The sequence below is a fragment of the Pogoniulus pusillus genome, chromosome 2 (assembly GCF_015220805.1).
Source record: "Pogoniulus pusillus isolate bPogPus1 chromosome 2, bPogPus1.pri, whole genome shotgun sequence".
NCBI lineage: Eukaryota > Metazoa > Chordata > Aves > Piciformes > Lybiidae > Pogoniulus > Pogoniulus pusillus.
Window position 1 is genome coordinate 23,350,237 of NC_087265.1, and position 25,682 is coordinate 23,375,918.

The 25,682-nt window shown below is 44.2% G+C and overlaps 1 protein-coding gene across 2 annotated transcripts in view; it reads right to left on the reverse strand.

The window, feature by feature from the left end:
* Positions 1 to 3,516: 3,516 nt before the first annotated feature.
* ZNF804A (zinc finger protein 804A) overlaps positions 3,517 to 25,682 on the reverse strand; it is a 319,478-nt gene continuing 297,312 nt past the window's right edge. For both annotated transcript variants that reach the window (XM_064158213.1, XM_064158215.1), the window contains exons 3-4: positions 13,064 to 13,194; positions 3,517 to 8,704 (exon numbers count right to left, since the gene is read on the reverse strand). In XM_064158213.1, coding sequence (XP_064014283.1) covers positions 5,419 to 8,704; positions 13,064 to 13,194 — 3,417 coding nt within the window. In that variant the 3' untranslated portion in view covers positions 3,517 to 5,418. The remainder of the gene's footprint in view (positions 8,705 to 13,063; positions 13,195 to 25,682) is intronic.

A 25,682-nucleotide genomic window follows, 5' to 3' on the forward strand; every position in this document is an offset into this window, starting at 1 on the left:
TGGTTTAAAATGGATGAACTTTTCTTTACTGAACTGTGCTCCTCATCATAACTCATTAAATTATTATGCATTGGAAAGCAGCAAGTATTAAAGAGTTTTAATAGATAAAGAGCACTAATGCCTTAGGTCAAAATAAATCCTCAGTAATATCAACAGCAAAGCTTTTCTTTACTGGCTTCAGAATTTCACCAACAGATCAAAATTCATGCACAGGGTAGAAATTCCCCAAACTTTTTCTAAAAGAAATAAAATAAAACAGAAGTTTGAAGCAAAAATAAGATACTTTCTAAGTCTTTTAGTCAGTACACTATTTTGTTGCAGTTAGAAATGGAAGGTTGGTTCATACTCACAAATATATTAATTCCAAGAAACTCTGAAAATCTGAGTCACAAACAGAAGAAGAGAAAACTTTCTGATGTCCCTGAAGGAAATGGATAGAAGGACATAATACACAAAACCATGCCTGCTGCAAACATTAAATCAAAGTGATCTATAAAATAACACACACATTTAGGGAGAAGATCATGCCAATTGAGAAATATGAAATAATATTTATACAATAAAAATGTCTTTCACTTTCAACAGAGTGAGATAATACAGGTTTATAAAATTTTACATCTGGGAGGCATATTACATAAATGCATGAACAGGTCTTCAGGCAATGTACAGTAATGGAAACTAGAAAATGAATGAATGGCTTTGACAACATCTAGACAGGATCACAGGATCATGGTATGAAGTGACCTCTGGAAATCTTGCAGTCCAACTCCCTGCCAGAGCAGGACCATGGAATCTAGTGCAGGTCGTATAGCAAAGCATCCAGACAGGGCTGGAAAGTCTCTAGAGAAGGAGACTCCACAGAATCTCTGGGCAGCCTATGCCAGTGCTCTGGGACACTTGCAGCAAAGAAGTTCTCCCTCATGTCGAGGTGGAACTTCCTGTGCTGCAGTTTCCATCCCTTGCCTCTTGTGCTATCCCAGGGGGAAAGTGAGCAGAGGCTGTCCCTGTCCCTTTCTTCCTGAACCCCAGCCTTCAGATATTCATAGACATTCACCAGATCCCCTCTCAGTCTTCTCCTTTCCAGACTAACCAGCCCCAGGGCTCTCAGCCTTTCCTCCTCAGGCAGTGCTGAAGTCCCTTCAGCATCCTTCTAGCCCCTCTTTAGACTCTAAACACCATGCCAAAATACCCAGTAGATTAAAATTTACCACTGTAGTCACATACAGCTGTGTTCAAAATACATTCACATAGTCACAACATCATGTTTTCACCTGGGAAAGTTAACAGAATCCCTAACATTGCAACAGGAGTGAGTTTTGGTTGGTACAAATCAATGAAATTCTTACCAAAGTCAGAAGTTGTGTGCAGTGCTGGGGCCCTCACTTCAAGAAGTATATTGAGGTGCTGGAGAGGGTCCAGAGGAGAGCAATGAGACTGGTAAGAGGGCTGGAGGGAAAATCTGATGAGAGGAGACAGAGGGAGCTGGAGGTGTCCTACTTGGAGAAGAGGAAACTCAGGGGGGACCTCATCACACTCCACAACTACCTGAAGGGAAGATGCAGTAAGGTGGGGGTCAGGCTCTTCTCCCAAGAAGCTTGTGTCAAGACAAGAGGACATGGCCTGAAGCTGAGCCAGGGGAGGTTTAGGCTGGAGATCAGGAAACATTTCCTGATGGAAAGGGGAATTAGACACTGGAATGGACTGCCCAGGGAAGTGGTGGCATCACCATCCCTGGAGGCCTTTAATAAAAGATTGGATGTGGCACTTTGTGGCATGGTTTAGCTGATGTGGTGGTGTTAGGCTGGACCTGATGATCTCAGAGGTCTACTCCAGTCTCAATAATTCTGTGATTTTGTGATTGACACCAGTTAAGAGTCTGGTCAGATATACTTACAGCTGTACTTTAAATGTAGCACATGAAGTAAGAATGATCACAATACAAAGCATGGATTTTGAGAAAAATGCACAATTACAGAAAATGAACTCAACAGAAGGATTATAGCCATGTTGGGAGTGGCATGGGAAGCAGATTATCACATCTGTAGTATACCGAAGAGAAATTAATGTCCCAAGGGTCTTCTAAAATTCCATGTGATTACCATGGCCAAGTGAGCTTTTTTAGAGAATAAAAGCTTACTAATAAAAAGTTAACATTGCAAGGAAAGAAGACTTTGTTTCATAATAACTTCCTAGTGAGGCCAAATCTGGAATATTGTATCCAGTTCTGGGCCTCTCAGCTCAAGAAGCACTTCAGGGAGCTGCTTGAAAGAGCCCAGCACAGACCCATGAGTGCTGAAGGGAGTGGAACACCTCCCTTATGAAGAAAGGCTGAGGAAGCTGGTGCTCTTTAGAGCAGAGGAGACTGAGAGATGACCTCATTCATGTTTATAAAGCTGTGAAGTGTGAGTGTCAGGAGGATGGAGCATCTGCCCAGAGATGCCCAGTGACATGACAAGGGGCAATGGGTGCAAGCTGGATCACAGAAGGTTCACACATAAGGAAAGACAAAACGCTGGAATAGGCTGCCTAGAGCAGTTGTGAAGTCTCCTTCTCTGGAGACATTCAAAACCCACCTGAATGTGTTCCTGTGTGACCTACTCTAGGTGATCCTGTTTGGCAGGGGGACTGCACTGGATATTTTGAGGTTACTTCCAACCCCAATATAATGTGATCCTGTGACTGTTTGATTATACCAAATGATGAAAATATTCACACTCAATAATGCCCTGTAAAAAGTGTTCCTTTTACCTATGTTTCTGAGCAGCAGTTTCTAGGTCTGACATTATCCATCACTTACTCTTGCAGAATCAGGAATCCGGTCATTTCTTCCCAGCAACTAAAAGCTTGCATAGTTTCTGTTTTGTGAAGGAAACCAATTTAAAAAGTTTATTTTTTTATGTGTATTGGCAGCATTAAAAACATTCTATGTACTAACATACAAGTCAGAGTTCTGATTCCTCCAAATTGCCTGTAACAGCATGAGACAATTATGTTCCTTAATGCCTGAAAGCTCCTCTAGACCATTTCTGGATGACTCATGTTACCTGAGAAACAGCACATCTCCAACAAGGTCAGAGTCTGGACAGATTGCAGTTTCCAAGGACCAAAAAAGGAAACAATCTTCTCACCTCAGTGGCATGGATTAACTTTTTAAATGTTTCTCTGCAGAGTTGTTCTGGGAAATCACTTAACAAAAGGTATAGCCTCATTTAGGTTTAGGTCTGAAGATTTAATTCTTGCACTTCAGATGTGTTGCTTTCGTTGTTTACCCTAGGAAGACAAGCCCAGTAATTCTAAATGCTGGCAAAATCGACAGGAATAGAAAGGACAGGACCTGTGCACATCTGAAAAGTTAAATATAAATTAATGAGGTGTGACAGATTAGGTGGGATTTATTTAGAATGATAAAAATTGCAATTCTTCAGCACTTGCAATCATTTTTACTTACAAATTAGACTATAAATACATTTTTTTACTCATAAATTAGACTAAAATACACTTTTGATCTAAAGGAACAGATAAAACATGAAAAGGAAGAACTATTCTTATATCACTTACTCAAAAGTATATATTTAATAATACACCAGAAACTCAAAAGAACATTTTACGAGGTCACTTAATTTAGTGTGTTCAATTTTAAGCTAACTTGTGATTTATTTTTATATTGGCTTTGCTTTCACATATGGAGCCACAGATACAAACAGCTCTAGCATTAAAAGGAACGAGGGTGGTTGAGCACTGAAATAGGTTGTCCAGGGAGGTGGTTGGGGCCCAGTCCCTGGAGACATTCAAGGTGAGGCTCAACAGGGCTCTGGGCAACCTGATCTAGTTGAGGATGTCCCTGCTGACTGCAGGGAAGGTAGGACTGGGTAACCTTCGGAGGTCTTTTCCAACCCAAACCATTCTATGTGATTCTGTAAGTTTTAGGGTGAATATTACTTTTCAAACAGACAATGTCTTTAACTATTAATATACAATGTCTATTAATGTTCTCAAATGACTATTCTTTCAATTGTTTATACTTTCATTCTACTATGTAAAATGATGCAAACAAGTCATTAACTAGTGAGTGAGCACCTACTTTTAATTATGGAGAGCCTACTTCTAGCAGTAACAGCCATGATGCAAATCCTTAGCTTCATGCTCATTTTAACTTAGAATTGGCTCTACCTCAGAACCACTGGACAATTGCGGGCGTGGGCCTGATGTATCTCATACTACAGTAAAAGGGAAGATTATATGGGTGAAAGCCAGACAAAGTTTGACAGCAATAAAAAGGTTACAGAGGTAGAGAGAGGGCTCTGAAATATACTTAGAGATAATAGCAGGATATTATCATTATTATTGATTTCTACTGCTATTCTATGTCTTTATCAAAATGCTGTGGGAAAAGAGGGAGGGTTAGAATCTGAATTAATCCCTGGTGGATTCCCTGTGTGAAGCTCTCTCTGAACTCCCCTTCTTGCTATCTTCACACAATGCACAGGCAGTGAGGACCTTCACTCCAACAGATGTCCCACTCACTGAGGTCTGGTCAACCAGAGAAAACATGGTTGGTGGAATCAAGATCTTTCCCATGCTCTACACTGTTGTTGTAAGCAGTATTTCCTTGAAGTCAAACTGACGTTGCTGTTTTCTCTTCTTTCCCCTTGCCCCCCATCACTGGTGGTATTTTTGTTACCTTGTCTTTTTGTGCTCCAACAGTCAGCAGTTTGTGCATGTGCTACAAGCAGGGAAAATCTGTCACAGTGACATCAAACCTTTAACACAACAGATCTATTGCCCTTTCTCTCTTGCTCAGTAAGACAACTGCCCTCAAGGTATTAGCCTCTCAGCCTCCCTAATAAATCACTGACATATAGGAAACTTGATTATTCCAACACAGTAGGGCCAGAGGATGCTGCTCAGCTGCAAAAGAACATGGAAGAAGCACATCCATGAGGTTTACAATGAAGAATTTTTTATATACTTGAAGTAGTTAACAAAAAATTTATTGCAAGAGATAATTTGTCACTAGATTTTCAGAGAACATAGTACAAAACATAGTGCATCAGCTTTGTCTAAACATTAAATAGGTGCAAATACACAAAGATAAAAAAAGAAAAAGTGAATACTTTACAACATAAGTTATAGAACTATAAATATATTTTATATACATTATACATATTCTAAGACATGATTCTTCACTTTATATAGAGAGTTCATATTAGTATCAGGCTACTCAGTGCTTTAGTTATAATATAGGTCTGAACTTTACATGAAGGTTTGCATCCTTATACTTAAGGTAAATGCTTCTGAAGCAAGGGGGCAAATTTCAACCAGTTGATTTCACAGAACCATTTTGCAAAGTCAAAGGGGCTGCAGAAATGGGGCTGCCATTTATCTGAAGGCTCCTTTTCCCATCCCCAAGAAGCTGTCCTAAAAGAGGGGCTGCAAGGGGATGACAGCTGGGTGTGGGGACAGCAGGGAAGGGAAGACGGTGTGAGGCAGCGGGGCAAATGCCAGCTGGGTTGGGTGCAGGACTGAAGGTGGCAGCAGTGGCATATGCGGTGGGGTTACAAAGGCCGTGTGACTCGCTGGGCAAAGTCTTGGCCCTACGGGTAGGTGAGGTAAGGGAGCTCTGGATAGAGCAGGGACCTGTGAAAGGAACTGCTGGTGGGGCTGGAGAACCTTCAGGGTACTGGCAGCAGCGGCAGCATGCTGCTGTAGGATGGTGTGATGTATGGTGGTAACAGAGGTAGAACACAGTGGTGGCTGCAAGGGCAAGGCCTGCAGCGGGGAGCTCGGGGGCTGCATGGCTGCAGGAGGGAAGGAGAACTTCACTTTGCTGGCCAGCATGTTTTGTGGGATGATCTGTTGGTAGGCCTCGGATGGCAGATCTTTGAACTTTCCATGGCTCTCTGGAGGGAATATCAGTGTCTCGTCGGGCAGGGGAAAGGGGGCTATTAACTGCTCAGTAGCTATAAACGTGTGACTGTTTCCATGTGCTTCTTTGAAGGGCAAGGGGGATGGGCTGCCAAAGACACCAGGGTTGCACGGCACCCATTCACTCACCACTTCATTCATCTTCTCATGCGACAGAGACTCGGCCAGTTCGTAAGGGCAAATATAGGATTTAGGAGGAGCCTGTTCCAAATGTCTGCTGGGGAGGGGAAGTTTGTAATGAGTTTGATTTTCATGACTGTTGACATTTTCTTTCTTCTTTTCCTCTCGTGGAGGAACATCCTGGGTGCCAGCAGCTGCTGGAGCACTGCACTCAGCAGCAACAGCAGCAGCAGAACCTGCAGTGGTATCAGAAAATGTACTTGGAGTGCTCTCCATCACTGTGTGTGTCATCAGTTTGCCATCTTCCAGCATGGGTGAGCCATCTGTTTCTAGAGATGTTTTGCTTTTCTTCTCCAGTTGCGTTGCTTCCTCTGTGTCTTTTGTGTGGTCAGCTTTGTGATCTGCACTACCTTCCTTTAGACTGTCTTGAGTCAAGAAGTCCTCCGAAATATTTAAGGCGAAATGTGCAGAATTTTCTCTGGAAGATCTGGAGGTCTCACTCCTTGCACTCTTCTCAAGGAATATGTGATGGGTTCTCGTTTTCCTTCTCCTGCATTTTCCTTTTGCCTTGTGATGTGCATGTGTTTGCCTTAGATACTCTTCTGCTGCTAATGCCTGTCCATAGGAGCTGTCGTCTGATGAGGAGGAAGAGGTGCGCTGCCTCCGCTTGCAGAGAGGCTTTTCAGGTTCTTCTGTCAGAACGTTGCAACCCCTCTTCATGGACTGGTTTTGAATCGAACTCTTCTCCTCACTGCAGTGGCCTAAACATTTATGCTCTGTGCTACAGCTTGATCTCCTGACTTTCCAGCTGCAACACATTTTGGAGCATCTTAAGTTGTACATCCTGGAACTCAGAGCCAGTTGCTTTGCCTGCCTCCAGCAGCTTGCTTTGCTCCTGTGCAGTCGTTTACAACCATGGTGATGGCTGCTATTTCTTATGTTCCAGATGTCACACCAGCCTCTGTCCCTGTGCACATGAGGTGACACAGACAGGACTCTCTTATGACCATTCTCAATGCCAAGAGTTTGACGCAACTGTTGTATCTCATCTGTAGCTAGCCAGATATTCCCTGCATCATGCCTGCACTTCTCTGGATTGTTTTGGAGGTGTTGATACTTATTCTCATCTCTGTAGCTAATTTCTTTGTCAGTCACAGAGGACATCTCCATTTCTGCTGCTGTTGTATCTCCACAGTGATGATGATGACAGTGACATAATTTTCTTCTCTTTTTCCATTTTCTGCTTTTGTGAAGCCATTTTTCATGGCTTTCTTTGATCCAGATTTTATGCTTCTCATCTATCACAGTGTTTGGTTGTAAGTGATTTTTAGAAATGTGATATTTTTCTATTTTTCTAATCCTGAAGGGCTCATCCAAGGACACTTTATTTTGATTTTTTGCAAGATCACGTTTTCTGATGAAGGAGACATCACTTGTAAGAGGCATTGTATAGCTGCACACATTTTTATTTGTTTCTGCTTCATAATCAACACACTCTAAAGTAGCTTTATTTGTAAAATCTGAGACTGGGCTATGGTTGGTTTCAGTTTTGTGGTTCATATAAGGCATGTTTGATGGATACTTGGGTTTTTCTTGGCTGTTACTTGCTCTGGATGACTTGAAATCAAAATATAAAGGATTACAACTATAAGAAATTTTAGGATCTGTACTTGTGTAAATTAACATTTCTGATGGCCACTGAAGAATATTTGACCCATGTTTGCTAAGAACAGGAACAAAGGGCTCATAAGGTCTCTTGCACACATCTGGTTTGCTTTGTGGGGCTCCACTATGACCATCTTCAGATGCCAACTGAACTAATGTATCTGTCTCTATTTTTTTAATTTCTGTTTCAGGTGTGGATGAATCCCTATTCCTGTCTTTACTGTTTTCCTCCACAGCATCCTGCAGAGATAAAGAATCCTCCACAACTGCCTGCATGAGAGCCCCATTTGCCTGCAGCTCATAACCACTGCAGTCCAGGGGCAGCACCATAGCACTGTCCTCAACTGCTGGCAGCATTTGGTCTGGCAAGTCTGCTCTGCTTACATCAACGATGTAGCCATCCATGTCTGAGGACAGCAGCTGCTTTGAGTGGGACATAGCAGGATGTAATACAGGACTCTCCAGCACCCCACTTTCTTCACTGGCCAGCTCCTTCTGAGCTTCAGAAGCTTCTGCTGTGCCTGTGCATTTTTCCACCAGTGGATGAAAATAGTTATGTTTCTCCTCAGAACACAGGACTATTTCTGTCACTGAAGGTGACTGAAGGTTACATGCTCCTGGAACAAATCTACTTCTTCTACTAAATCCATGCTCCATAGATGCCTCATCATTAAATTCATAGAAAACAGCAGCTGAAGACTCCAGTTTGACAGCTGCTTTCTTTGGAAAAGCAAAAGAGAACCCAACTTTATGTCCTTGAGCTCCTTGAACCTGATCTACACATTTGCTAGGGTCAGATTTGTTCCCACATGCATTTCCAGGAGTGGAAGAAATAACAGAAGCCATGTCTTTGCAGTTCTGTGCTTTGTGCACTAGAGTACAGCTGATCTCCTGCTGGCTGGCAGAATCCGCAGCAACACTTTGCGGGCTAGCACTGCAATGATCTCGCACAGTCACTGTAGTGGATTTGAACATGGGGCCACTTCCAGGAGCACTAGGAAAGAAAACAAAATTTGTGAGTCAGCCCCTGTCAGAGTACAGAGGAATCACAGAATCAACCAGGTTGGAAAAGAGCTTCAAGATCATCAAGATCATCAAGGCCAACCTATCAGCTAACACCTTCTAATTAACTAAACCATGGCATTAAGTGCCTCATCCACTCTCCTTTTAAACACCTCCAGGGATGCTGACTCACCACATTCCCGGGCAGCCCATTCCAATGCCAATCACTCTTTCTGTGAAGAATTTCTTCCTAACATTCAGCCTAAACCTGACCCAGTGTAGCTTGAGATTGTGTCCCCTCGTTCTGTGACTGGTTGCTTGGCAGAAGAGTCCAACCCTACCTGGCTACAATCTCCTTTCAGTTCTTGTGCAGACTCACAAAGAGGATTCTGAACTGTTTCATTACTTCAGAAATTCCCAGCAGACCTGCAAAGCTGTCAAAAACATGGCCAGTTCAAGAGCTGGCTGTGAATATCCCAAACTCCAAATCCAGTCCTTGACTCTAGATTTCTGACTGCCCTCCACCTGGCCACAGCCTCATTTCATGTAGTTGTAGACAGGAACAAGGTCCCCCCCCGAGCCTCCCCTTCTCCAGGCATCTGAGATACCCACAAGGGTATTTCAGATTTTTAAGGAATCTGGAGAATCTGTGGATAGGTAATTTAGAGCATTGAAAAACATCGTCTTTTATAAGAAGGTCAGCTGCATATTATAACAAAAATAATGAGTAAATGCTGTGCCCTCAGTTGCTTCATGTGAACTAATCAGCTGAGGGATTGTATTCCTGCAAGACAGTTCACCTTTCCTAGACACACTGGCTAGCCTAAGAAGAGAGTGTCAGTCTCCCTAGAAATCTTGCTTCTTCTCCCAGTAGACCATCATGGTTGCAATGTTATTACCACAAATGGCAAAGATTTTACATTCCTTTGTGCTATGAAACATATTAAAACAGAGGGTGCCTCACAGACCACTTCCTTCTTAGTCATTGTTCCAGTGAGTGCTGCTCTGCCCACAGGCAATCACCCAGCAGCTCCCATCCTATTTGTGCTCACAGACCAAGCTGTTGTCATCTCAGCAATTTCTTTCTTGGAAAAATAATATTGGAGAGTGTGTTTCTGCTGACAGTAGTGCAGTAAGTGATTCATTCCTCTCGAGAAAAAGAAATATCACTGTCTGCTTCTGTTCTTCATTTCATGTCCTCTTCCCATCTGTTCTCTTTGACTTAATAGGGAAGCAAAGAGAGGAGCAAAAGCTACGTAAGCTGTCGATTTTCCAGGATCCACAGGAACTGCTCAGCACTAGGAGTAATGAACCTATGTAAAAATATTTTTTTTAGGTTTGTCTCAACCGAATTATTTTATGTTACAATGAACAGCAATACTACACGCTCCCCTACATTAGACAGTTCAAGGCCCAGCTTGACAGGGTGCTGGGACAGCTCATTTCAACTAAATTCTTACCCTGAAAGATTGGACTAGATGAACCTTGAGGACCCTTCCAATCTAAATTTAGATAAGTGATCATTTGGAAGAGTAGACTCAGGGGTGACCTTGTCAAACTCAACTACATGAATGGAAGTTGCAGTAAGGTGGGGATCAGGCTTCACTCTCAGGCAACTCGTGCCTGGCCTGAAGCTGTGCCAGAGGAGGGTTAGGTTGGATCTTAGGAAGCACTTCCTGAAGGAAAGGGGAATTAGATACTGGAATGGACTGTCCAGGGAGGTGGTGGAGTTGCTGTCCCTGGACATATTTAAGGAAAAACTGTGGCACTTAGTGCCATGGTCTGGTTGATGTGGTGGTGTCAGGTCATAGACTGGACTTGATGATCTCAGAGGTCTATTCCAGCCTTAATAATTCTGTGATTCTGTGAGAAAACTTGTAAGTGTCATTTAGGACCCCAAAAAGTGAAGTGCTGAGATAAAGAATGACAAATATAATTACTTGATCTGGAAATTAAGGTACAGTTTTTATGAAGAAGTATTTCTTCATCAGAATTCCTGCCCTGTCCAGTGCTGCATAAATTGAAGATATGTATTCAAAACAACCCTCACACAAATCCTTTCCTGAACACAATAAAAAATGAACTTCCAAAAAATTAACCTAGAAAATAACACTTAAAAACAATCTTGTGTGTCATCTTTGTCACACCTTTCAGGATGCAAAATGGTATTAAACAGCAATTCTTAAATAGAGAAATAAAGCTCAGAGAGAAATTATCCTTCATGAACTAGAAGAAGTATGTTAAAAAAAGACAAACCCAAACAACAGCAAAGCAGGAACAACAAACCCCCACAAAATCTGTGTTTAACTAACATGGAAAAAGGCAAGCAGTAAGTTCCTCTTTCTCCTACAACATGTCAATTTCAGATTTTGGAGTAGGTTTAGGAGAAATAATACCTAATGCTGGGGACATAAAAATGATGATTCAGTATTAAATTTAGACAGTTAAAACACGGATGGAGGAGAAAGAACCTCTACATTAGTTAGCATAAAAATATAAAATTTAGCTATTTCATTGCTCATGTCAAACAGGCTCACAACACACATCCCATCCATCTGTGTAGACAGACTTTGTTTCAGCATGCTGCCCAGTGTTTAAACTGAGGAAAAAGAGACTATTACTGAGAAAGAGATACAATTTGGTTGAACTTCTCTGCCAGTTCATTAGATAAGATGAAAGATAGATAAAAAGGAAACATTTGTGTTTCACCATTTGTGGTAGGTTGGAGTTAACACTCTAATAATTTGAAATTATAAACAAAAAATAGGCACTTTCTAAACTGTTTTAAATAGAAAGTAAATAAAATAGAGGATTGGTTATAGACAAAAAATAATAGATAAGTCTAGATCTTTTCATTAATTTGCTGGACAAACTTCTCTCTCTGCTGCTTCCTGCCTCTTCTTGTCACTGCACTGGCTGATCTTGCATGGCAACACTAACCTTGCCTGAGCAGATAACAGTGGAGCCTGGTTCTCATGTAGGTGGGAGAAGAAGGTGGCTGTTAGCTTCTTCTGGATTTTTCCAGAGGGGGATCTTTGTGTTATTTCAAAACAATTGTAAATATATTTTGTACATATGCATTGTCTTATATGCTTTTAGATTTCACTTTTGCTGTCAATATATAGCTTTATCTTACTTCCAAACCTTCTCAGCTAGCCTGGTGATTTTATTTTGGGGGGGTAATTTTAACCCTACAACACCATGTACTTTTCATTTTTGCCATCCTTGAGTTTTCCCTCTGAAAAGCTGCTACATGCATTTTTGGTGGCTTGCCACTGTCACAGCTGTGTCATTTTTAGGTAAGAACAGTCACAGCTAGTGAGCTCAATCTTAGTTTTAATAGCATGACTAGCAAGGAGTCACTTTGGCAGAGAGAGGTGAACACTCTCTTGAGCTAGGGAAAACGCTGAAATTTAAGCAGTGCAAGGAGATTAGCTCTCCAGTTCTTGCAAAAATTGACGAGGGATCTCTAAAGATGACAGATAAAGTGGGCCATGATCTTGAAGACCCTTCAAGAGTAATCTGCCTTCACCTCATATAAATCACCCAGAGAATCATTGAAGGAAAAGCCTCCCAGCACTTCCAGCAGCTGTGTAACAGATAACCTGGCCCCTGGAGGGGTTTATGTCTCCAGGAACCCAGCACAACCTCTGCCAAGCTTGAAGTGATTGGATGAAGGAAATGGATTGAAGCTTCAGGAGGGCAGATTGAGACTGGAAGTTTGGAAGAAATTCTGTATAGTGAGGGTAGTGAGACACTGGAACTAGTTGCCCAGGGAGACTGTGGATATCCCCTCCCTGGAGGTGTTCAAGGCCAGGCTGGATGATCTTCAGGTCCCTTCTAACCCAACCCATTCCATGATTCTCTGAACTGCAGCACTCATCCTTTAATATAAGAAAATCCAGTTACTGAAATCTAAACCTAGATTTCTGGATTTCCCTGAAATCTAAACCTAGATTTCCCAGGTGAGCAGTTTGAAAGCTAAATCACAGAGGTGTGTTACATCCTAGAAAGACAGACTTTGTTCCTCACCTCATCAATGGAGTAGTGGCAGCCTTCAAACACATGACCTACTTCACTCAGCTTTCAACTAATGTGCCTGGTTCTATGAAATATATATGAAGTACATTTTTCTGTTTTTAACTTAAAAATATATGTCATTTTTGCTCCACTGAAAAAGCAGTGTTAAACATTCCTTCCTTCACATAGTGAAAATCAAATTACTGTACACAAGTTGCTGCCAAAATGGATGAGCAGGGCTCCAGCCAAGGGCCTTCGACAGCCCCACATCCTGCAACACCAGCTAAGAGTGGAGGGCTTCCTTTGAAGTATTTAGCAGCTCCATACTCACCACACTCTCTCTTTCCTTAGCTCAGCCAGCTTGTGCAGACGTTGAAGGGCTTTCTCCTGTTTCCTTTCATCCTTACGTGACTTCGATGCTACGTTTCGAGCAAACTCCCTCTGTTTCAGTTCCTTCAGCCTCTGTAATGCACAGTCATATAATGCACAGAAGAAAAAAACAGAGAGATGAATAATATTTCTAATAAAAATTCCTTTCCTGTAAGCATTCCTGGCCTGAATGTGCCACTCAGTAAATGCATACATTTCAAGTGAGCAACCAAAATACATACAGATGCTAAAGACAGGTTAGCTGTGTTAAGACATAACCTAGAAATTTTCTTTTACTGTCATTTCTGTCATTAATGTAGACCAGCCTGAGCAGAATGAGGCAATGTTTACAAAGGTTAAGGGCAACTGGAGGGCTGGAGCACTTGTGCTATGAAGACAGGATGAGGGAGCTGTGGTTGTTCAGCCTGGAGCCGGGAAGGTTCTGGGCAGACCTATTTGTCACCTTCCAATATCTGAAGAGGCTTGCAAGAAGGCTGTAGAGGGACTGTTGCAAGAAGGCTGAAGAGGGACTGTTTACAAAGACCTGCAGCAACAGGACAAGTGGCAATGGTTTGAAAGTAGAGAAGACAGTAAAAAGAAGACTAGGGAAGGTGTAGGCCCCCTCAGAAAGAAAACAGGTGAAATGGTCACAAGTGACATGGAAAAGGCTGAGGTTCTCAATGATGCCTTTACCTCAGTCTTCACTGCAAAGGTCACACAACTGGAGTCATGAAAGATAATGGCAGGGACTGGAAGTAAGAGCTGTCCATCATAAGTGAAGATCAGGTTCATGATCACCTGAAAGTTTTCAAGTCCATGGGACCAAATGGCATACACCCACAGGTACTGAGAGAACTGACAGATGAGGTTGCTATACCCCTCTCTATTATATTCCAAGACATGACAATCTGGTGAAGTCTCCACTGACTGGAAAAGGGGAAACATAACTCCCATTTTCAAAAAGGGTAGGAAGGAGGAGCCAGGGAACTACAGACCAGTCAGTCTCACCTCTGTGCCCAGTAAGATCATGGAGCAGATTCTCCTGGAGGCACTACTGAGACAGGCAAATAGTGAAGAGAGGATTGGGTAGAATAGGCATGGCTTCACCAAGGGCAAATCCTGCCTGACAAACCTGGTGGCCTTCTATGAACAGGTCGCAACATTCATAGATGAGGGGTGAGCAACTGATTTTACCTGGACCTGAGCAAGGCCTTTGACACTGTCCTGCACCACATCCTGGTCTCCAAGATGGTGAAACATGGGTTTGATGGGTGGACCACTAGACGGATAAAGAACTGGCTTGATGGTCACAACCAAAGAGTGGCTATCAATGGGTCTATGTCCAAGTGGAGGCCAGTGAAAACTGGAGTCCTCATGGATCAGTCCTGGAACCAGTCTTGTTCAATGTCAACATTGAACAGTTGACATGGATAGTGGTATTGAGTGCACCCTCAGCAAGTCTGCTGACAACACCAAGTTGTGTGGTGCAGCACACAGGCTGGAGGGAAGGGATGACATCCAGAGGGACCTGGACAGGCTGGAGAGGTGGGTACAAGTCAGCCTCATGAGATTCAACAAGACCAAGTGCAAGGTCCTACATCTGGGTCAAGGCAAGCCCAAGCACATATCCAGGCTGGGCAGTGACTGGCTGGAGAGCAGCCCTGAGGAGAGGGACTTGGGGGCGCTGGTGGATGAGAAGCTCAACACGAGCCACAAGTGTGCACTTTCAGCCCAGAGAGCCAACCGGATCCTGGGCTGCATCTGGGGAAGTGTCGCCAGCAGGATGAGGGAAGTGATTCTCTCCCTCTACTCTGCTCTGGTGAGACCCCACCTGGAGTAGTGCATCCAGTTCTGAAGCCCCTATTATGAGAGAGACATGGAGATGCTGGACCATGTCCAGAGTAGGGCCATTGGTATGATCAGAGGGCTGGAGCACCTTTCCTATGAGGACAGACTGAAAGAGTTGGGGCTGTTCAGTCTGGAGAAGAGGAGGTCCGAGGTGACCTTTTTGTAGCTTTCCAGTATCTGAAGAGGGCCTCCTAAAAAGCTAGGGAAGGACTTTTTGGGCTACCAGGTAGTGACAGGACTAGGGGGAATGGAGCAAAGCTGGAGGTGGGTAGATTCAGGCTGGATGTGAGGAGGAAGTTTTTCACCATGAGAGTGGCAAGAGCCTGGAATGGTTTGCCCAGGGAGGTGGCCAAGGCCCCATCCCTGGAGTTGTTTAAGGCCAGGGTGGATGAGGCTGTGGGCAGCCTGATCTAGGGTAGGGTGTCCCTGCCCATAGCAGAGGGGTTGGAACTAGATGATCCTTGTGATCCCTTCCAACCCTGACTAATTCTCTGATTCTAAGAGCACATTTAGATTAGATGTCAGGAGCAAGTTCTTTACATTGAGAGTGGTTGAGCACTGGAACAGGTTTCCCAGAAACTCTATCCCTGAAGATATTTAAGGTGAGGCTTAACAGGACTCTGGGTGACCTGATCTAGTTGAGGAAGTCCCTGCTTACTGCAGAGGGATTGGACTAGATGACCCTTAGAGGTCCCTTACAACCCAGGTGATTCTATGAATGTTCATCTAGATTGTTGCTTCTCCAAAACCTTCCTCACAGCCTGATTGCTCTTTGAGACAATAACAAAAAATAATGAGGCTGTCCCAGCTATTGTCCTACAGAGCCACTCTGGAGCCTGTTGACCTCCCAGACAATATCAAACCTTGGGGTTTTCTGCCCAAGATGCTGGACATAGCTTTCATCACTGCTGAACTGCAGGAGATTCCTGTCAGGTCTGTCTTCCAATCTACCAAGATCTGCCTTCAATCCTCACTGTCATGTTTCAGTGTAGCATCATCTGCCAAGCTCCTGAGATTGTGTTGCCCAGACAGCTAGGTCGTTTCTGTCCTGAAGTCCTGGATACCCCAAACTCCTCTCATGCAGTGGTTTGAATGGGAGAGGAAAGGCATGAAAAAACTATCTTCCCCCCTTGCCCTGCAGGCTTGAAGTGGGGGGAGCAAAAGGTCCTTCCGGCACACAAGGGGTGACCTGTGCAGATGCCTGTTCTGGAAACGGGCTGGTGATGGCTGTGGTCTTCGTGCCTAGGAAATGGTAAGTCAACTCTTTGTCAAGGAAAGGTATAAATATTGGCGTACTTCCCACCTTGGGGTGCCCGCCTTAGAGTTCTCCCCCACCTGAACAGTTCCTGCAGAGAGTCCCCTGGTGCTGCAAAGGACAAGCTCCTGAGGGACCAGACCAGCCCTGCTCTGGATGGCTTCCCACTATAAGCACCATTTGTGCAAGCTTAATAGGCCTAAGGAGCCTCGGATGTCCTTTGAAAGAGAGAGATCTGACAAGCATCTGGGATGCCCTTTCTCTCAGACAGCCTAACTCACCTGTGAGTACTGAACTTTGTGCTAAGCCTAATTAATAGTGGGGAAAGCTGTGTCTATAGCTTAGCCTTTTCCATTTTCTGATTTCTAAAAATAGCCAAATTTATCTACAGTATCCTTTGTAAGATATTCTCAATGAAACTGAGTCTCCTAATTAAACTAAATTAATTTCTGTATATAGTTTTGGGGGCGGGTTTCAGGAAAATAAAATAATTCTATTTGTATATATGTCCCAGACTCAGTCACATTAATTCCCTGCCTCCACAACAGTTGCAAAGGACATTAAAAGGACTTGCCTCAGCAGCCATCCTCAAGAGATGTCATGGCCGAAAAAGTCTTATATTCTGAAATGGAAAGATCCTCCCTTTGAAGGAGCTCTTTTCCTGCTCTCACTAGTGTCTGATGCAGCATTTGGGCACAGACTGAGGTTCAGTCTGCTACCTCATCAAATTGCATATCCAGCCTGATTCTTTGAGGGGAAATAGAAATGCACAGCTCTGATTCCCTATGTGAAAAAAGGAGATTTAGTTTTCTTTATATCACAGAAAGACAGCAAGGCAGAGATCTTCCTAATTCTTCACTCAAGCAAAAACTATTCCTCTAAGTCTCAAACACCATTGGTGCATTGCTTCATTGCTCAGTGTGTCCCCAGTATGGCTGAGAGTCTACATAACATGATCTTAAATGATCATAATGTCACGATTCTGAGAGGAATCCAGTAACTAGCCCCTTTTTTAGAGCCCAGGGGCTAATGGCTGCCCATGAACAAGGGGCATGTGGATTTGTAAAAGCAGTAATTCCAACTTCAAACTGTGTGAAGAGTAGTGAGAGATTTTCTCATCACTGGCAGGCACATGTTGGAGTTTACACCATTTCCCTGATGCTTCTCAATTTTTTATTTTGCCCCATTTGTGATTTTTTTTCCTATTCACAATAAAAATATTCCTCATATAGAATAATTAATTTCTAAGCTGATTTTGCCTCTGCTATTTTCATGAGGGTAATGCTTCTTTTGCAGACTATTTAATGCCAAGAGACATACAGGTAAAAACATGCTGAGAAAGCAACCATGAGCACTACTCTCTGGTTTCAATTTTTTTCCAGTAAGTGCTGTTACAGTTTTAAGGCTATTCCTGTTTTTCCAGACAATTCCAGTCTAGGGCACAGATGGTTTAAGGGGTTGGACACAGTATAATGTAAGATAAGTTTATGTCATCCCATTGGACTGCTGAATATCTCATATTTCACAGCACAAGTTTGTTTCTGTCTCTTTGGACTGCCTCCTGCTTTGTTTCTGGCTGCTCTGTTTCTACCTTCAGACATTCCGTGCTGGCTGATTGTCTGCTGTTTTGACTTGTGAAGTACAGTGGGGAGGTAGAGACAACAGACTGGCTGGAATCACAGAATCACAGAATTAACAAGGTTGGAAAAGACCTATCAGCTAAGACTTTCTGATTAACTAAACCATGGCACCAAGTGCCTCATCTAGTCTCCTTTTAAACAGTTCCAGGGATGCTGACTCCATTGCCTCCCCAGGCAGCCCATTCCAATGCCAAGCACTCTTGCTGTGAAGAACTTCTTCCTAACATCCAGACTAAACTTGCCTTGGCACAACTTGAGACTGTGTCCTCTTGTTCTGTCCCTGGGTGCCTGAGAGAAGAGACCAACCCCACCTGGCCACAACCTCCTTTCAGGCAGTTGTAGACAGCAATGAGGTCTACCCTCAGCCTCTTCTCCTCCAGACTGAATAGCCCCAGCTCCCTCAGTCTCTCCTCACAGGGCTGTGCTCCAGCTCCCTCACCAGCCTTGGTGCCCTTCTCTGAACATGTTCAAGCACCTCAACATCTTCCCTAAATTAAGAAGCCCAGAACTAGACATAATACTCAAAATCTGGCCTAACCAGCACTGAGTATAGCAGCAGAATGACCTTCCTGGTCCTGCTGGCCACACTATTCCTGATACAGGCCAGGATGCCATTGGCCTTCCTGGCCACCTGGGCACAGTGCAGGCTCATGTTCAATCAGCTGCCAACCAGTACCTCTAGGTTTCTCCCTGCCTGGCTGCTCTCCAGCCTGTAGCACTGCATGGGGTTGTTGTGGCCAAAGTGCAGAATCTGCCACTTGGGACTTGTTAAAACTCATAGCACTGCACTGTGCACTAGTGATAGCTGTCAATTGGATGTGGCTCCATTCACCACCACTCTCTGGGCCCGGCCCTCCAGCCAGTTCTGAACCCAGCACAGAGTGCCCCTGTCCAAGCCAAGGACTGCGAGCTTGGCCAGGAGCTTGCTATGGCAGACAGTGTCAAAGGCCTCGCTGAAGTCCAGGTAGATTACATCCACAGCTTTCCCCACATCCACCAGGTGGTCATCTGGTCATAAAGAGAGATCAGGTAATACAGTCATAGAATCACAGAATCATAGAATGGTCTAGGTTGGAAGGCACATCAAGGATCATCCAGCTCCAACCCCCCACCACAGACAGGAACACCCCCCACTAGAGCAGGTTGCACAAGGCCTCATCCAACCTGGCCTTAAAGACCTTCAGGGAGGAAGCATCCACAACCTCCCTGGGCAACCTGTGCCAGTGTCTCACCACTCTCACTGGAAAGAACTTCCTCCTAACTTCTAGTCTAAATCTCCCCTCTTCCAGTTTAAACCCATTACCCCTCCTCCTGTCATTACAAGACCTTGTAAATAGACCCTCCCCAGCCTTCCTGTAGGCCCCCTTCAGATACAGGAAGGCCACTATAAGGTATCCTTGAATCCTTCTCTTCTCCAAATTGAAAAGCCCCAACTCTCGTAGCCTGTCCTCATAGCAGAGGTGCACCAGCCCTCTGATTATCTTTGCTGCCCTCCTCTGTATTTACTCCAACAGTTCTATGTCCCTCCTGTGTTGGGAGCTCCAAAACTGTACACAGTACTTCAGGTGGGGTCTGATGAGAGCAGAGTAAAAGGGGAGAATCATCTCCCTTGCCTTGCTGGCCCCACTTCTCTTGATGCAGTCCAGGACACAGTTGCTGTCTGGGCTGCACATGCACATTGCCAGCTCATCTTGAGCTTTTCATCAACCCAGACACCCAGGTCCTTTTCCTCAGGGCTGCTCTCCAGCCATTCACCACTCAGCCTGTATCTGTGCCTGGAATTGCACCAACCCTGGTGCAGGACCTTACACTTGGCCTTGTTGAATGTCATGAGGTTGGCTTGGATCCATGCCTCCAGCCTGTCCAGGTCCCTCTGGATGGCATCCATGCCCTCTAGCAAGTCGACTGTGCCACACAGCTTGGTGTCATCTGCAAACTTGCTGAGATTGCACTTGATTCCTCTGTCCATATCATTGACAAAGATGTTAAACAGCATTGGTCCCAGCACTCATCCCTGAGGGACACCACTTGTCACTGGTGTCCGGGTGGACATTGTGCTGTTGACCACCACTCTCTGCATGCAACCATCCAACCAATTCTTTATCCAGAGAGTGCTCCATCTATCAAGTCTGTGTTTTTCCAGTTTGGTGACCAGGATGTCATGTGGAACAGAGTCAAATGCCTTACTCAGGTCCAGGTAGATGATATCAGCTGCCTTTCCCCTGTCCACTGTTGCTGTGACTTCATCATAAAAAGCCACCAAATTTGTCAGGCATGATTTGCCCTTGGTGAAGCCATGCTGGTTATCATCAATCACCTCTGCTTTGTTTTCCATTTGCCTTAGCAGAGCCTTCTGGAAGATATGCTCCATGATCTTGCTAGGCACAGAGGTGAGACTGATTGGTTTATAGTTCCCAGGGTCATCCTTTTTCCCCTTCTTGAAGATGGGTGTTACGCTTGCCCTTTTCCAGTCAGCAGGAACTTCACCAGTCTGCCATGACCTTTCAGATACAATGGACAGAGGTTCTGCAACTTGATCTGCCAGTTCCTTCAGGACCCATGGGTGGATCTCGTCAGGCCCCAAGGCTTTGTGCACATTCAGATTCCTTAGGTACTCACAAACTGATCTTCAACTATTGTGGGCAGATCTTCCTTCTCCCAGTTCTTACTTTTGTCCTCTGAGGATTGGATATTACAGTTGGAGTCCTTGCCATTGAAGACTGAGGCAAAGAAGTCATTGAGCACCTCAGCCTTATCCACATCCTTTGTCACCAGCTCTCCATTTCCCTTCTGAAAGGGTCCCACATTCTCTCTAGTCCTCCTTTTCTCACTGATATACCTGAAGAATTTCTTCTTGTTCCTCTTAATGTCCCTAGCCAAATTCAATTCCAGCTGTACTTTAGCTTTCCTAACCTGAGCTCTGGTTGCACAAACCAGAGCTTTGTATTCATCTTTGTATTATCTTTGTATTATCTTTGTATTCATCCCAGGTTACCTGCTGTTGCTTCCACTGTCTGTAGTTTTCTTCTTGCATCTAAGTGTGCTAGTTTGAAGCTAGCTAGAATGTTTTAGTGGGAAGAATTAGATTACAGGCTGTGAAAGGAAAACAATGGTGATGTCTACTTCCCTCATAGGCTTGCTGAGATGTATAAGAATAAAAGCAAAACATAGATAAGGGAGTCTCTCTGCTGCTGGGGAACTGGCTGAGCTGCATCTCTAAACCTCACCCTCCATTTCTTTTCTAATCCACTTTGCTTCCTAACCCCCTGGCCAAACCTCCATTCTTCCTTGGGACTGGGGTAAGGTTAAGAGGGGTAGGGGGAAGGTGAAGGGGCGGCTGAGAGCCCCTCCTGGGGGGCTCAGGTTTCTGGGAGGGGAGTTGTGTTTCTGTATTACCTTTTATCTTGTATATTTCTGTATATAATTGTATATACTGTAAATATCTGCTTGTATATTGTGCTAGCTGTAAATATAAGATTCATTCATATTTCCAGAGCCGTCTGAGTCTAGTCTGGGTGATTTCTAAAGTGGGGGGGGGGGGGGGGGCGGGGGGGGGGGCAGGGAACTCCCAAACCATCACATAAGTGTGTCCAGGAGCTCTTTATTCATTCACACAGGCTTTCTGATGTTCTTACCTGCCTTCCTCTTTTTTGGGATGTATTGCTCCTGGGCCTAGAGGAGGTGATCCTTGAACACTGACCAGCTTTCCTAGGCCCCCCTTCCTTCCAGAGTTTTTTCCCATGGCACCCTACCAAGGAAGTCCCTGAAGAGGTTGAAATCTGCTCTTCTGAAGACCAGAGCAGCCAGCTTGCTGTGCAGCCTCCTTGATGCCTTGAGGATCTTAAACTCTACCATTTGGTGTTCACTGCAGCCAAGGCTACCCTTCAGTTTCACTTCACTCACCAGCCCCTCCTTGTTGGCGAGGCCTAGGTCCAGGATAGCACCTTTTCTTGTGGCTTCCTCTACCACTTGGAGGAGGAAGTTATCAACAATACATTCCAGGAACCTCTTAGATTGCTGGTGCTCTGCTGTGTTGTCCTTCTAACAGATGTCAGGGTGGTTGAAGTCCCCCATGAGGACCAGGGCCTGTGATTGTGAGGCTTCTCCTATTTGTTTGTAAAGGGCCTCATCTGCTTCACTCCTACTATGCAGACTCCTACTACAATGTCCCCTTCCCGTGCCTTCCCTTTAACCTTTACCCATAAGCTCTCTGTTTTAGCATTCATTGCACATCCCCAGGTGGAGCTCCAGAGATTCTAGTTTATCATTGATGTAGAGGGCAACACTCCCTCCCCTTCTTCCTCGCCTGTCCCTCCTGAAGAGCCTATAACGATCTATCCCTACACAGTAATCATGAGATCCATCCCACCATGTCTCAGTGATGTCAATGACACCATAACCCTGGAGACTAGCACATATTTTCAATTTTTCCTGTTTGTTCTCCATGCTCCTTGCATTAGTGTAGAGGCATTTCAGTTGTGCTTGTGCGGTCCTCTGGACCTCTTTGTGTTCAGAGGGATATGAATCTGTATGGAGGGATTGAGAGAGCTGAAACATTGTACAAGGGGGTATTGTGCTGTAGTTGAACTGTAAGTATATGCAAATATACCTTGCACACGTTTATTGACTTTTATACTTTTATATTTAGTCTACTTTTGTAAATATTTCATTTTTCTTCCACATTCTGAGTAATTGTGGTAAATGTTACTCTGGGGGGATAAATTTACAATTTATTAGATGGTCTCAACAGTAGATATTCCTTTGAAGACAACTTTGATAGAGAAACTAATTTGTAAGGCAAGCAACTTCTTCTGTCTTTTCTATTTAATTAATTAATAATTGTCTCTTTGTGCCAATAGATGCTATAAGGTTATACATTCACTCACAACTAAGTTGTTTTGGGGTTTTTTTTCCCAAGAAAAAAGGCTTGAAATGTGAAGCATCTTTGTAGACCATTTCTTCCATCTGTGCATTCATGTCTTGCTACAGACTGCATAATACTGACCCTACTTCTCACCAGCCATTCAGGAAACCTGAAGTATTTCATTTCATAGGTGATTTCTAGGTATCCAGAACACTAGGCAAGGAATGAAGTTTGCTCTTTCTGCTCCCCATCTCCAGCTTTTGAGATTTAAAGACAGGATTCCATTCCATTTCATAGAGTTCAATAATTCTTTGGGCTGTTTTTGTTGTTTTTTTTTTAATTTCCCTCCTATGCACAAGGAAAGAGGTATGCTGCAAAGCAAGAAAAGAGAGATAAAATGTTGCTTTTCCCCAAGGTTAAAAGGGAGAAGCTGAGGTGTATACAAATCCATAATTGCCCTCCAGCAGCAGCACTTTCTGCATGGGCCAGCAATGTGCCCTTGTGGCCAAGACCGCCAATGCCATCCTGGGGTGCATCAGGAGAAGTATGGCAAGCAGGTCCAGGGAGGCTCTTCTCCTTGCATATTCTGCTCTGCTGAGACCACTCCTGGAATACTGTGTCCAGTTTTGGGCTCCCCAGTTCAAGAGAGACAGGGACCTGCTGGAGAGAGTCCAACAGAAAACCATGAGGATGACTGGGGGACTTGAGCATCTCCCCTATGAAGAAAGACTGACTGCCCTGGGGCTGTTTAGTCTGGAGAAAAGAAGACTGAGAGGAGATCTGATCAATATCTATCAATATCTGAGGGGTGGGTGTCAAGTGGATGGAGCCAATCCATTTTTGGTGGTCAGCAACAGTAAGACAAGGAGCAACAGCTACAAACTGGAACAGAGATTTCACCTCAATAACCCTAACCCTAAACCCTAACCCTAACCCTAACCCTCAATCAGAGAAGAAACTTCTTTAAAGTGAAGGTGACAGACCCCTGGAACAGGCTGCCAAGAGAGGTTGTGGAGTTTCTTTCTCTGGAGATTCTCAAAACCTACTTAGATATGTTCCTGTGTGAACTACCCTGGGTGGTCCTGCTCTTGGCAGGGAGGTTGAACCGGATGATCTCTGGAGGTTCCTTCCAACCTTTAAAGTTCTGTGATTCTGTGATTTATTGTAATTACTGAGATGATCTCGCCATCCTCTGGACCCCGTCAGGATGATTATAGTTAGTGATTTGATTCTGGCCAGATTCTGATCCCTATTTTATCACACATGGTCTCACACACACTGAATAGGGACAATGTAGTCAAAGGAAGTTTTACCTGACTCTGGAGGCACAGAAGATGGTTTCATGCAAAGCAAACTTCTTCCTATAGATCTGAGGCTCTCATCAGCCAGATCAGTGTCGTTACCTGGTTTGTACATACCAGACTTGGTACAGAAGAACTGCTCTGTAAGTAGTGGCACAAAGAGGATTCTCTGTCTCATCACTGTCATAAGGAATCAGGACCCCCTTGCCTTCAAGTACTTTGATTAAAAGTCATGCTAACATCTTAGATGAGGCTGCAGTGGGCTACCTACCTAAGTTACTGATTAAGTTGCTGTTCTCACACAATGGAATGTAGTACAGATTCGAGCCTTCATGGAAAGAAACCATCCTGCTACTGATGGTCCATACCTGCCACCTCTGATGGACAGTTCCACAGTTTAAGAACCAAAGAATGGAGCTGCTGCCATAAGACACTTATGTCCTGGCATTGCTGAGGAAACTGTGGACTCAAGTGAACTTTGTTCATTATAGTGTCATTATAATACCAAACACATATCCTCAGGATACCCACCTCCAAGGTAGATCATGCCTTGGGCACGCCTCCTTAGGCCCAGACCACACCTTGGGCACTTCTCCTTGAGTATATGTGGAAATCTTACATCACAGGGGGCACAAGGGGCAGAGAGAGGGGAGTTTGGTCATCAGCAGGTATGAATTTGGGTACAAAAGATATCTTCCTAGCAATGGGTCAGAACTTCAGGAGTTTGCAAGCCTCAAGAATACCAAGAGCTTCAGAGCCTTAAGAGCTGGAGCTCTCAACTTCGTCTCGGAATTTCACTACAACAGAAGAGGTCTCTTCCAGCAGCAAGAAGGCTACAACAACAAGAATAGGAGAACCAGCAGGACAGCACCCTGGGACCAGAGACACATCTTTGGGGTGCTCACATTATTGGTGGCTATAGGACCTCTTCCCCTTTTCCCACTTCACTTTACTTTTCCCTTTCTTTTTCTCACTCTTCTCTATTTCTTATGTCCAAACAATAAAGTTTCACTGTTGATTGAAGTAGACCCCTGGTCATGAGTCACCTGTGTTTTGCACCTTGAGATCACACTAATCAACTACAGCAAGTCCACTGTTCAGACAGTGACATGCTCACAATTTTCAAACCATTACATTGTTCCTCTTGATTGCTGCAAGTAGGTGTCAATGCATAAGACAGAGGAGTCTGTCAGAAGTTTTGTGTGCACAGCCTTTGTGTCAAACTGTATGCTCTTCTCTTCAGGGGAAATACTCATTCCAGAGCTCCCCTTTTGTCAGACCTCCTGCCAAACACCACCTCTTTCCTGCAGAGAGAGCTGCTTTTAGCAGAACATAATCTAGTTCAACAGTGTTGGGCTTCTGGTCTTACAACTGCTATGTCACTCCTTTTTGGGGAGAGCTTTAACACAGATCACAGAATTGCAGAATTAACAAGGTTGGAAGAGACAAGACCTGTCACCTAACACCTTCTAATTAACTAAACCATGGCACCAAGTGCCTCATTCAGCCTCCTTTTAAACACTTTGAGGGATGCTGACTCCATCACCTCCCCAGGCAGCCCATTCCAATGCCAAGCACTCTTGCTGTGAAGAACTTCTTCCTAACATCCAGACTAAACCTGCACTAGTGCAGCCTGAGGCTGTGTCCTCTTGCTCTGCCTGGCAGAAAAGACC